Consider the following 14,124-nt stretch of genomic DNA (forward strand, 5'->3'; position numbering starts at 1 on the left):
AACTGTTTAATTTGAATGTTTAATTTTACCTACGCAGACATCTTTATCAACTGGAATTTGTATAACATTATCTTTAGAATGGTGAAGTATTTGGTTGTTTTGACATTATTAAATGAGTGTATACATTACACGCAGTTTTCAGAGAAAATCATCAGTTAAATCAACATTTTGGAATTAACATAAGTTTTCGGTAACTTGTTTTCCAATCCTTATTCTTTGTATTGTTGTACCAAAATAAACATGTAAATTTGAAATAAATACTGTTTAAACTAACCTTAATTGGGTGTAATGTTTCTTGAATATAGTCACAGTTATTGCACTTGCATTTGTTTCATTATTTCTTTTAAAATCGGCCATGAAAGGACTCTTCTTTGCGATATTTCAATGCCATAAAAAGCTTGTTTGTAAAATATTTTTACTGTATTTTTCTTGTATTTTGACAGAAATCCAAACATCACATCATTGCGCATTGGATAAAAAATAAATCTTAACGTTATTTTATCAATTTCATAGGCCAGACGGTCAAACTAGTGAGTATGATGATTCATATTTTGCACCACACTAACCTTTCTTATTTAATAGGAACGTTCAGAAAAATCTACTAAACAGGAAATCCGAAACAATTAAGCTAAATTTGAAGCCCTTATAGAGAATGAGAAACTATAATACATCTTTATGTAAGTCATTTCTCTCCATCGTCTATTATGTATTCACGTCGACTGTGCTCAAGGTGTACATTACTGTCTTTTAAGTCACGTATTTGCATTGATAACAGAACTACTCAATTACTTGAGTCTTAGTAATATGTTTTCGCTCTTTTTAATATTTTCTTATCCAAAATCATCACATAATTTTGCATTGCATACATTATTAATCCCTCGCGTACTTTCAACGCCCACACAATCGGGAATATGCTGAGCAATCTGATGCACCATACTTACCTTTTTCATTTGTTAGGAAAGATCAGTTAACTCCTATAGACGGCAATGCAAAACGATAAAGCTAAATTGGAAGCCTTTATGAGCGAATCAGAATTTATAAGACAGATTTATGTAAGACCTGGCTCTCCGACGTCAATTATGTATTCAAGTCGACTGCGCTCAAGGTGTACCTTACTGTCTTTGAGATCAAGTATTTGCATTGATGACAGAACTACTCAATCCCAATATGTGATAAGTAAAACATCGTATGTAGACATCAAAGCGATTGCTATATCATCCGAAAAGTGATATCTGTAATTGGTGTCTTATGTTTATGATAATACAAGCGATTTTTATCACACAGAATAATTTATATCAGATTTGTGGTAATTCATATAATCTGAATGTTTTACGTACGTCAGCATTTGTATCAGCTGGAGTACGTGTCACGTTTTACCCTGTAGCTTAAAATAGTTGGCCATGCTGGAAATCCATTTCTTGCCCACGGGCAAAGATATAAGAGTAACCGTATGTATACAATAAATCAAAAAACAAACTCTACGTTTCTTTGGTGCATTTATCAAGACCTTCTTCCTTTCAGACCATTTTAAGCTGTCTACTTATGCAAGGGCAGTAATATCAGGTGCGTCCAGGTTTCCTGGTCCATTGTTTGGGGTGAAAAACATCCCTTCGTAAACAAGAAATTGATCTTCATTCGGTGCTTAATGTCGTTTCTAAATAAATGTCGTTTTAATATGTAGAAGACCATTTTCATACTTAACGAAAAAAGGACATTTTTCACCCCGGACAATGAACAAGGAAACCTGGACGCACCTGACATTACTGCCTTTGTTAGGGCCAAGTATATTTTGTGTTATACCTCTCAGGGACCTTGATTGCAAACAGACTCAAATCTGATTTCAAACTCAGACACAGTAAATCACTTTTATTACATTACACAAAATCCTCTATATTCCACTAGCTATACGAAAAAAACGTCAGCTTAAATAACTAAATAATTTAATAACTTTCACAAATCTCACCATATTAGTCAATTAGAACGAACGTTACAATGAAATGAGGATTTGCCTCTTGATTCTGAACTTAGACTAGGAATTGTTCGTAATCATGGCCTCAGATATTTTAGGGGTTACGTTCAAGATATTTCGAGAAAAAACAATACGATATCATACTAATAACTAAAACTAGCTGATTTAAACCTTAGTCACTACCTTGAGGTTCCTGACGGCGTTTGTAGGATCGGTGAGGAAGTTTTGTCTTACAGCAACCTCTATTCCAGCAGTTTTTACTCTCTCTTCAAGGTCTTCGACAGTCTGTAATGTAAGGTGATCATATTCACTTACTGCCTGAGAATTGTTTTGAGACTCAGACTCAGAATTGTATCTTTTCTCAAACGTAAAAAAAAAACATCACTAAATATATTTTGGTCTAAAAAGGTGCAAACTACCATTTTTTAAATATAATGAATTTTCATCATTTATGCTTAAGATTAAGCATTTTATTAATGAAGAATATATTTCCACTTTTGTGTCTAGAACAAGGACGTAAGGGAATATGGAACCAGGTTTTTTTTTGTTTTTTTTTTTAATCAAAACAAAAATCTCACAGATTGATAATTTCGAAAAAAAAAAAGCTTTTTGTCTTTAAATAAGCAAATATTTGCGTTAATGCCTGGAAACTAGACACGACTGACAAAAGATCAGATCGCAGTTTATCATCTTTACGTTCAAAAATTGATGTTTTATGGCTTCAAGCGTTACCAAGAAGCTTTGAGAAAAGTGGTTTTTTCGGCAGTTAACGCAATAATTGAAATTTGTTCTATTGTGAGTTATCTATTATGACTAAATTGAAGGCATTGATGCAAAAATCAGCCGAAATATACCAGAATAATAAATACTTTTATACCATTTTTCTATTTTGCTTCAATTTCCACAATAAGAATTGCTAAAAAGCTATGAAACATATTCTGGAATGAACTTAATGTTGTCAATACATATACATATAAATTATTTGTACAGACGTGTTCATTAACAAGGAATGATCCAAAATGTATATGGAATCCATTATATCACTTCAGACCTTTGACCAGAATAGCGGAGAAGTCCAGACGCTGAATAGACTTATACTTAAGATTAATGCTATTTTCAAGGAATCGATTTACCGAAAGTAAAAGCGTAACGCTTCTAAATGACATTTATAAAAGACGCACTTAAACCTGTTTCGCTTTCACTCCATTATTTATAGCAAGACAAATGTACTCTCGAGCCGGACATTTTGATTGATTAATTCATTCATGTTATGGAATAAGAGAAGGAGATGTAGACATATATACTGTTCAAATAGGTACGATCTCGTACGGTAAATACAAATGTCGAACGGTCAATACAACTGTAGGACGATGTTCTTTATAGTGAGGAAATATCAAATGGGTATTTACTGTTAGTTTAAAGGAGTGTCTAGCTTAGAGGCAAGTTATTGTCAGAATGACAAGTTCATATCAGGTCATGTTCCCCTACATGGGGTCAGTAGAAAGTAATCACTTTGTTATGTACCAGCTGCTTGATCAAGATTGTACTTTAGGAGACGGCTAGACGATATTTGTGTTGATATTCAAATATGATTGTAACAAGAAAGTGAGTGAAACATTGACCCGTGATTTCCTTGCATAAGGAGTCTAAAATTATTATAAAACCGTCCTTCTTCAAGTTTCCCTTACCTGGTACCCTTTATATATGTGTATGGGAGTTACATTTATTTAACGACGCCACCGGACTATCTATGGAGGCTCAGGTGGTAGTGTAGTTCATACTTTTTTTAGGTTATGGGACAAACTGTACGGGCAGAAAATAACACTGGTTAGAGCTATCGACTGTGCATTAAACCTGTTCTTACCGATGTAAACACCTCTTGAGTTTCTTGTATTGTGGCAATCCGTTTCCATTTAAACCTTTCAAAGATCTTGACTCGGGTCGGATTGTGCAAGGTTGCAGATGGATGAGTGCGGAAGAAGGTAGGAAACCGATCTCTGTTTGAAAGCGCAGGGGAACTGGATCCGTAGGCAAGCTGAAATGATTATTTAAAGGTTGTTTGTTTGTCATTTAATTTGGGTGGACGGTCCTGTAAACCGTTTTCTATCGGAATGCGCCGGGAAACTGAAAATGTAAAAAATCTGAAATGATGAAATTAAAGGTTGGTAATTGGTCATTTGATTTCGATGGACGGTTCTATCAAACAATGTTCGAGACCTATTCCTATAGTTAGAATATAAGTAGTACAGAAGATTGGATTTGACAAATGTAAGTTTAACTTGGTGAAGCTTTTACATTCTGTAAAAAGACACAAGCATTAAAGAAACCTGTGATAGCGCCGCTGTGATAGCGCTTTCGGTTAAGGCCAATGAACAAGCTAGCATTTTAACTCAAATACAGTGATCTATTGAAGACTTAGACAGTCTTTAAAGAAAAATAAATTTTCATAACTTGATGCGTAAAAAAAGAAATAGCATCCTTTTACACATCCTGATTATAAACCTTTGATTGTTACTACCTAGACCAATGGCTGTGTCTCATAACGTCAATTTAATGTTTCCTTCATCTATTTTTCTTTCTTATTCAAAATGTGTGTTGTGCAAACGATGTTCACATAATTACAATCAAGAGTTGTATCGCAGGGGAAGAAGGTAGGGCAACATGGCTATAAATAGTATAAGTGGTAATATTTGTCCAGTGAGAAGGCAGTATACTTCAAATGTGCCAAAATATTTATTTTAGTAAATCAGCAGTCAGCCGGTGTTCATTTTAATTGGGTGAACCTGTAGATATAAACAGTGGCTAGTGCTCTTAGTTTATAGTTTACACGATAGAATATAGCTACTAAAATATTGATTGTGTTATGCGACTGTGTCGCATTGGAACAATTTCTTTTCGTAAGTTCATATTAAAGCTGCACTCGCACAGATATACCATTTTACAACTTTTTTTAATTTTTTGTCGTGGAAAAAGCAAATGCTTGCGTAAATATCCGTAAACCAATGATATAAGGTTGCTGACAAAAAAACAGGGCGTAAAGTTTCATATTTCCGTGCGAAAATTAATGTTTTATGGCTTAAACTAACGGTTTAGGATAAATGCATAAAACATCAATTTTTGAACTTAAATATAGAAATCTGCGATCTAATTGTTTGTCAGCAGTCTTATATAATTGCTTTTCATGGATTTTTGCAAAAATTGGTTCGTTCCAGGACAAAAAATAAAAAGAAATTATCAAAGAGTTTAACAAATTTCAATCATTACATAATTCTCTGAAGTTTTGTACTGAATGCAATAATTGAAATAAACCGCAAATAAACACCACCCAATTGGTTTTAATTTTTGTTCTAGATTAAAAAAAAATACTTTTAATATTTGAATATACATTTTATGTTGGTTTCATTTTAAAAGGTTCCCCAGGGAGTCATAAATTATCATAAAATTACATCGTTTGGGAGTGGTGGTGTAATTTTAAATTACTGAAACAACAAGAAAGGTCTTTCAAACACACATCATCATCACTAAACAAAACTTTTTTTCATAGAAAAAAACAACATCTTATGGATCGTGTAAATCATTGACTCCCAATTAGTGTTCTCTCTAAAAAAACGGGTCGTGTTGAAGCATTAAAATGAACGGCTTCTGTCAATGATCGGAAATAATTTAAAAAAAATACCTCCCCATGTGTCTTTCGTAACATGTTAACATGTTAATTAACCGCTTTAACAGTGTTCTGGTTCCTATACTTTCCTGGAAAAAAGAACACGTAATGGCCTTACTAACCTTAAATCACATCATTTTTTATTTTATCAGTTGCATTCAGTGTGTGTGTATCACGTGATAAATTACGTCATAAATACTACTCCCCTTTGAGGCCTCTCTTAATTTGTCTGAATAGCACAATGCACGCTCGCATCACATAAAGGCCACCTGGGCTCGGTAATTTAAGTTGATGATCAACAAGCCAGGAAAAGTGTTGTTGTTATTTTGCCGGTGCTCCGGTTTCCCCCACACTACAAGATCACATGCTCCCGCAGCATCGTGCTGCGCATGCTAAGTGACTAAGCATGAGCTAATATAACGTTTGAAAATTGAAGCTCCCTTTTATTTTGTATCTTTTTTCTCTTTGTTTTCGCTTATTCAAAATAGGCAAAGCAATCCAACACGTAAATTGCAAATAAAAACGTTTGGTAGATTACTTAACTTTAATAACCGTGAATTTTCTGTGATTGCAATATTTGAAGGCTAAAATAGCGGTTGTGAAATAATTCTGAACAGATACCAAAACATGATGGGGAAATCAGACAAATTGACGTACTGCTTATTGAATACCATAAAACGTCATAAGTGACCATAGCAGTTTAATGTCCCTTAGATGGGCACTGACCGTTCATTGACCTGATCTTATTTGCAGGTAATCGTGCAACAATTGTTTCGTTTGGTTTAAAGTAGTCTTGGTTTGTACATAATTGATATTGCTTTTGTTTTTGCCAAAATATTGTTACAAATCAATGCTTTCTACTGAATGCAAATTGTTTGAATATAGTTAACTACCGCTGAATCTAAAAACGTAAGGTTTTCTGTATTCCTAATTTCAGGGTACCTAGAATTTATTTCTATTTAAAGACAAACATTGCATTAAGGAACTTCTATTATTGTTAACAATGAACGGCCTTAATGTAATATTGCATCTAATCACCACCTCACGTATTTTCGCTACAGCTACAGTTGTATTCTCAGAAAAATACTACATGATCAATTCAGAGACTTAAGTTATAATCCATAGTTCATAAAATGAGTATCTATAATTAAAGACATTTTTCAGTTGGCAGGTAGTGTGTATCTTTAGCTGTTTCAAGTGTTTGTTAATCAACAATCATTTGTCCCCATGATAAGAAATATGCTAAGAGATTTTTATATAACAGGGTGAATGGCTGTCATGGAGACATACCTTTCATTGTATTTGTATATGGAAGTTTAACATTGTTACAAATCAATGTTTTCTACTGAATGCAAATTGCTTGTAAATAATTTACGACCGCTGAATCTAAAAACGTAAGGTTCTATGTATTCCTAATATCAGAATTCCTAGAATTATTTCAATTTAAAGACAAACATTGCATTAAGGAACTTCTATTATTGTTAACAATGAACGCCCTTAAGGTAATATTGCATCTAATCACCACCTCACGTATTTTTGCTACAGCTACATTTGTATTCTCAGAAAAATACTACATGATCAATTCAAAGACTTAAGATATAACCCACAGTCCATAAAATGAGTATCTATAGTTAAAGACATTTTTCAGTTGGCAGGTATTGTGTTTGTTGAGCTGTTTCTAGTGTTTGTTAATCAACAATCATTTGTCCCCATGTTTAGAAATATACTTAGAGATATTTATATAACAGGGTGAATGGCTTTCATGGAGACATACCTATTATTGTATTTGTATGAGGAAGTTAACCATATATTTCAAACTTCGAATTACATTTTACTTATTGAACATACTACAGAAATATTTTAGCAAAAGCTTATAGTGCCCTCCCTTAATTTGAATATTGAACAATATTTTCAGACAAGATAGGAAATGTAAACTCTGTATTGTAGATTATATAGAAATTGAGTTCAATTTTGTTTTCGTTTGTCCAATGTATAGCGACATTCGATGAACCTTTATATCAGATATCAAATAAGAAATCTAAGCATGTTAACATTTATACCACTACTTAATTCTGATTAGAAATCTTTGTTAATAAAATAAGCTATTTTCTTCAGTAAAGCTACCAAGATAAGATTCACAAATATATGAGTATCTATATGAGTATCTATATGAGTATCTATATGAGTATCTATATGAGTATCTATATGAGTATCTATAGCGACAATCTCAGATCGCTGTTAACATTCGTTTGATGTTGAGTTTTTTGTTGTTATTGTTGTTTTTACTTACGAATTAAATATTGATTATTATATTAGATTATACATATGGATAACATATACTATCCATACATGATTTTTTTTCTATTTGTGTTTATACTGATGAGCTGTTTGTGTTTAAGTTGCATAACAAATGTTCTGTACTGTAATCCATATACTTCAGTCATCATATATCTAGTTTCGTGCTCTTAGATAGTAAATAAAGCAAGGCAATACACTTTAAAAACCAATGCAATGTTTTTCTATTTCATTTGTGTTCATCTCTGTGATGTATGTAAGTTAAGATACAGATTGAGTCACAAGGGGATAGTAACTCTGTCTACAACCCACACAAACCCCTTTCATCTGTTCCATTTTGAAATTGCAAACATATTAAAAAAACTGTATATAAATATTCAATAAATTTGATTCATAGTGCAAATGCATTATGAAATGTTATTCATACTTGATCTATTTCAATCTGAACATGTAATCATGTTAAAAGACTTAGCTTTATATAATACATTTAATGCATTTGAGATAATAAAGATACATATTCAAACTAAGATAAGTGAGTCGAAAAGTGTTTTTGTTTATTGCAATACTATTATTTTTTCCTTGTCAATGCAGTAATGATCATAGTCGTTATGGTTGCATAAGTGTTTAATACGTAGGTTATGTTTATAGTGTGTATGGTTCATAATTACCAGTAATAGTATGGCTTCTGTGCTAAAATGTCATTTATTACTTGATCAATAAGTAAACCGTCCATTATAGGACAAATAACAATTCTGGTAGGCATAATAAAAACGCTATATTGATATTTATTTATATACTGAACACAGTTCCTCAAATGAAGCCAGTATATGTCATACGGACTTATATAACAAAACAGGTTTTTTAAAAGCCATTACACATACCTCGGTATAGTATGGAGCTATTTCATGATTAATTGGACAACATTCAAAACTGTTGCCCCGAGGTGGAGGGGGGTGACATCTAAACTGTTGCCCGAGTCCGAGGGAAACAGTTCATAATGTCATTTCCGACACAAAGGGACACCAAGGGACAACAAAGGACAACAGTTTTGACTGTTACCCAAATTACCACGAATTAACTGTTTCATAACTCAATCAACAATTAATCTGAAAAAAGGAAATAACTGTTTAATTATTTGATCAAAACTATGTTGTTTTTATTTTTTCAATACCGAGACTTCAGAGACAGTAGTTACAAATACCCTAGACTAAAATGATTAAGTTCCAGTCAGTATTAATTAGATTCGCTCGTTTCCAGAAAACTGGTCAGACAATTGAATCGTTCGGAATTGGATAAAACACAACGTCTCGACCAGAGGTCAGCGTATCCAGATAAGCCTATAGCCATACATTCATTGTCTCTAGATCCCTCGTTACCAGTTATTCAGTAGACTTCATTAAGGAATGGCTTTTTCTACTCTGTCTTGTGATTGACTTCTTTAGTACATTTGTGTTCTTAAAAGTGCATTTGGTCCTTGATGTTAATATACAAACGACCGTTGCAACAATATATATGCAAAAAGCTACAGAAACATGCTCATTAGCAAAAAGTTTAAACATAAACCCGGTTTAGTGGCAATGGGCAAACGCCAAAGACATAGAACACAAAATCACATACAAGAAACAAAGAACAGCACAAAACTCTACAAACAGCACAGTGCATAAATACTATATATATATATTTATATAAATAATTGGTATGTTTATCAATAATTGTTAGGTACCGCCTTGGAACGATCAGAAACGAAATTGAAACTGTTGTTGGAATACCTTATGCTTTCCGACACAAGTGTTTATAAAAGAAATATATCACCATCGTAAAATGTATATTCAATGTAAAAATATGGAGACGAGGCATAACCAACGGTTAATAATTACTTTGCGATCTTTCCAGTGGGATGGGGTTGACATTAAACTGACATTCGACCCTTAAATACGATTTTGAAATTAGGGGGGTATTTGGCTGGAACATGCAATCTACAGATCAAAACGATGTCGAAAACATTTGAGGCAAGTTTTTACTTTAATTAGGGAGAGGATTATGGAATCAATGATGAATATTTGACCTTAGACCCTTAAGTGTAACGAAGACCTTAAAACTTTCCGTTTCAATGGTAGGGGTGCTACAAAAACTTTGACCATTCGATGGACATAAAAATGACTCGTTTATGCATGCACATATAAATTTAGAATCTTTTTCACTTGTTGATTTTCTAGGACATTCTAAACGTTCCAATCTGGACAACAGATATAGATGAAAGAAGCCGATGCATAATTTTCAAACTTAGATGCAAAGAAGATCGAATTTCGTCGACAACATTCTGTCATTTGCAATCACTTGCAAGGAATTGATAAATCAGATCCGATATAAGAGATTGAAAATTTAATTTTCTTTATTCAAGCAAAGGATTTATTGCGTCTAATAAATCAGTTTTACGTCTAGCTTATTGTATTAAATCAGGGAAGATCACTGGGAAGAAGAATCGTTCGTCTCACATTGCTTAATAATTGCTTTTGTCTTAGTGCCCTGGTGCGAAGATGGAGACTCGGATCGAAAGGAGTGCTGGAATGCAATCGGCGAGGCAATATTCGCCAAGTGGTGTGTTGAAAATGCGCCTCATTTTATTTTCTCATTTTTGACCATCCACTTGGTGCATTGATGTATTTTCGTCCTTTTATCGCAAAAAACACAAATTATTATTGCGTTTAACTTTGTAAAATTAAATCAATGTTCTTTTCAACTAATTACATTTTAGAGTTATGTTGAAAATTCAACCATCTCCAGTAAAAACAAATGTAGAATAAATTGTTATTTTTCCATTAATAAGATATCTAAATGAAATGATACTAAAAAAAAGTTCTACGCTACCTTAGCCGATAAAATTTCAATAAAAATCTCATAAAACTCACAACAACAAGATTCCACATTTTCGCAGCCTGGGCCACGAAGGTTGATACGATGCTACATCCAGTAAGGACGATCAACTTCTTTGGTTGGGTGTAGAGTAGCTCGTACAATACTTTGGTACCGAGACCAGGCATACACTGAAAACAGAAAATGATATTTGATATTTTATGAGTTAAAATATTTTATTTTCAATGTAAAGACAATAACACAAAAAGTTACTTTAGTCGATCAAGCCTGTTGTTAAGGCCAAAATACGGTTGACACATCGACAAGACTGCACAATGGAATATCGCAACTTACACAGCAAGTTTATGGTGTTATGAAATTTAATGTGTTTGAAAATGTAAAAGTACTGTAAAAAAAACCTGCAAATCTAGATCGCATTTTAATTTGTTTTTCTGTTTATGCCTAAATGGCGAATAACCATTACACGTCAAGTAATTGTTGAAATCGAGGCAGAATGAACATTACTGTTACTTAATAGGTTTGTTGTTGCATTTGAGGGCGAGTGTATAAAGGTCTGCCCGCGCCCTATAATGGCTGCATTATGGCTTGGCCCCTTCAAATCCCCAAACAAAACAAAACTAAAACAAAACGTTGAAGCAACAGAGTTAATTTTACCCCTACCATTTAATTGGTAATTGGCGTGACCTGCGATAAATGACATCTAGAGTGGTCGACTTAGAGTTTTGGTTTGCTTGGGACATATTATATTGGGTACGAACACATGCGTGTACATCTACATGCACTTGAAGCATCATGTAAGCGTAAAAATGCATTCGAGGTTAAACATCGGTTAAACAACATGTATTTAAGGTTGATATTCGCATAAAAGCACGTTCCTCGTGCTTTCGTATATTTCATCATAATGTTTACACAATTCCAACATATCTGGTTGACGTAGTGCACAAAAGGTAGCACGTTAGTGTAGCGTTTCGCTTATTCTCTTGAATGTAAACAATCCAACTGTTTTACAAGTGTGTTTTAAGACACATGCGTAAGATTGTTAAATAATAGCCTTATAATTAAGCATATAATGTCTTTTATATGTCATATTACTTTTTTCCCCTACAAAACAGCCCAGAAAGGAAACCCAAACACATCACTCGTACCTATGGGCCTAATGGTACAGGCCTAAAATAAATCATGTTTTATTATCATTATGACAGAATAATGATTACTGTCACATATCAAAGGTTTTAACGGAATGAACAGCAATTTTGTCAGAATCATAATAATGGCAAAACGGGTTTGATGACCTAGTTTTAACGCGGAAACTCCTTTACACGCAATTAAATGAAAAAATGGCATGCAAATGCGGCTATTGGAAACCTGCTTCAATTAACTAAGGACTGACGTTAGGCATTGCTTGTCATGAGAGACCACTAATAACCGGAACAAATTAAGGTTCTTGGAAACGATATGCGAGTTCAATAACCGTTGGAACTTTCTGGATAATTGAGCTATGTCACACAATGAAATGGTTTACCTACTGGTGCTTGCAAATTCTAATGTTTCAGAAGATAAATGATCTTTAAAAACTGTCCGAACACCGTTTATCCGTATTTATTTCTATTTCGATTTTTTTTGGTCCGGATTTAATTTCTAAAATTGAAAATTAAATTTAAATTTCCACCAATAGTGTAAGGTAATTTTTATGCATATAACCTTGTTATAAGATTTCAAATATTGATGAAGCTTTCAGGATACATAAACAGTGTGTCCGATTAATTTATCAAAGTTTTATTTTTTAATTCGTCCATTTTTGTAACCTGACGATATCTAGCTTTAAGACATGTATAAAATATATCGGTCTTTAGAAAAATAGCTAACATCATTTCGTTATTCAATTATGTTTGTACAATACAAAACCTTTTACAACAGTAAAGAGAGCAACACTTTATACTAGCTTTGAAAATATACTATATGTACAGTTTACGCTGTCTCGTTGTTTTGGGAATTTTAGGCTTGTATGCAAGATTTGTACTTTTAAAGACAAGTTTTTGAGTGTTTGAAAGCTACCATGAAATCCATTCAATTCTGCGTTTGTTGGAATTAAATCATGGATTTGAGTTTCCTCAGAAATAATGCAATTTACATCTAAATAGTATAGAAAAACTCGGCAGATTCAATATGTTCTTTGGAAATATTTGAATTTAAAAAGGTTTCCCTTATTGGTGTGAAATTAAGTTCGATCTTCTGTCACTTTTTAATCAACATTTCAATATAGTCAATAATGTCATATTTGCATGATTTAAAAAGTGCAGCAGACCATTCACATGTACCACATATTTCTTTCAAGCATTTCACATTAGTGGGTCACTTGATTTCAAAAGGTTCAAAACGAGTTAAGTTTTATTGTCACGCATAAGTTAATTTAAATGTATGTGATTTGGCATTTCTAGTGTTTCAATATAGCAATTTCAATTTCAGGATGTACAAAGTTGGAGCATATTCAACGGATTTACTGTGACAATAATACATAAAAAGTAGTCAAGTTAAATATTCAAAACCAAAAATAACCATGACGTAATTGTGAGATACTTTAAAGCTTATTCTACGTCTCGTTTCTGTCAAACCAATGTTGATTTGCAATGGTCGCGTCTGCATGACATTGGAGTTGGCACAAAGACTATCGTCCAAGCAAACACAGTTCAATCATTACCATATAAATTTTGTAAAATTGCATTTGTCATACAATTGGAACACAAATGCTTCAATGGAGAAACGACGTTTTCTCTTCTATTTCTGCTTGTAATTTTAAGAGTTAACGAACTTCAGAAGTTCGCAAAGCGTACAAACTGTTCTATTGAAAAAGATTGCTAAAGGTCAAGGTCAATAAATTATACTGAACAAAATGCATAACATGTCAGTAGGAAATATCAGACAGATAATTTCCATAGGGTGATCTGAAATACAACAGATGTCATTAGGCTACACAAACTGTTTAGAATAACAAATCCATGACAGTGGTCCAGTTGTAGGGTGTTTGCTTGTCGTACAATAGATCGCTGTTCGGGACTTAGGCATTTCAAAAATAATACCAGTGTTGGAAGGACTCAAAAGTGACTTATATCATAAAGCATAAAGTTGTCTTTAAAATCACTCTCAATAATTATCTTTCATGAATTACATATAAACATTGACACATTTAAATGAATTGATTACAATTTCAGTTGACTACAAAGCGTGAATTCTATGACCTATAGGCTGACATATTCATTTTCATAAAGATTTTTATCAAACACGTGCACGTAAATTGCTATTTTCCCCGTTACATGTGTAATACAGT

General features: G+C 33.0%; 1 protein-coding gene across 1 annotated transcript in view; it reads right to left on the minus strand.

Moving 5' to 3' along the window:
• LOC128224533 (gamma-aminobutyric acid type B receptor subunit 1-like) overlaps positions 1-10,966 on the minus strand; it is a 37,035-nt gene extending 26,069 nt beyond the window's left edge. Inside the window, exons 1-3 of the mRNA XM_052934411.1 lie at positions 10,835-10,966; positions 3,834-4,004; positions 2,153-2,254 (exon numbers count right to left, since the gene is read on the minus strand). Of these exons, the coding sequence (XP_052790371.1) occupies positions 2,153-2,254; positions 3,834-4,004; positions 10,835-10,966 (405 nt within the window). The remainder of the gene's footprint in view (positions 1-2,152; positions 2,255-3,833; positions 4,005-10,834) is intronic.
• Positions 10,967-14,124: the final 3,158 nt, after the last annotated feature.

Source organism: Mya arenaria, chromosome 17 (assembly GCF_026914265.1).
Source record: "Mya arenaria isolate MELC-2E11 chromosome 17, ASM2691426v1".
In the NCBI taxonomy this organism is placed as follows: Eukaryota; Metazoa; Mollusca; class Bivalvia; order Myida; family Myidae; genus Mya; species Mya arenaria.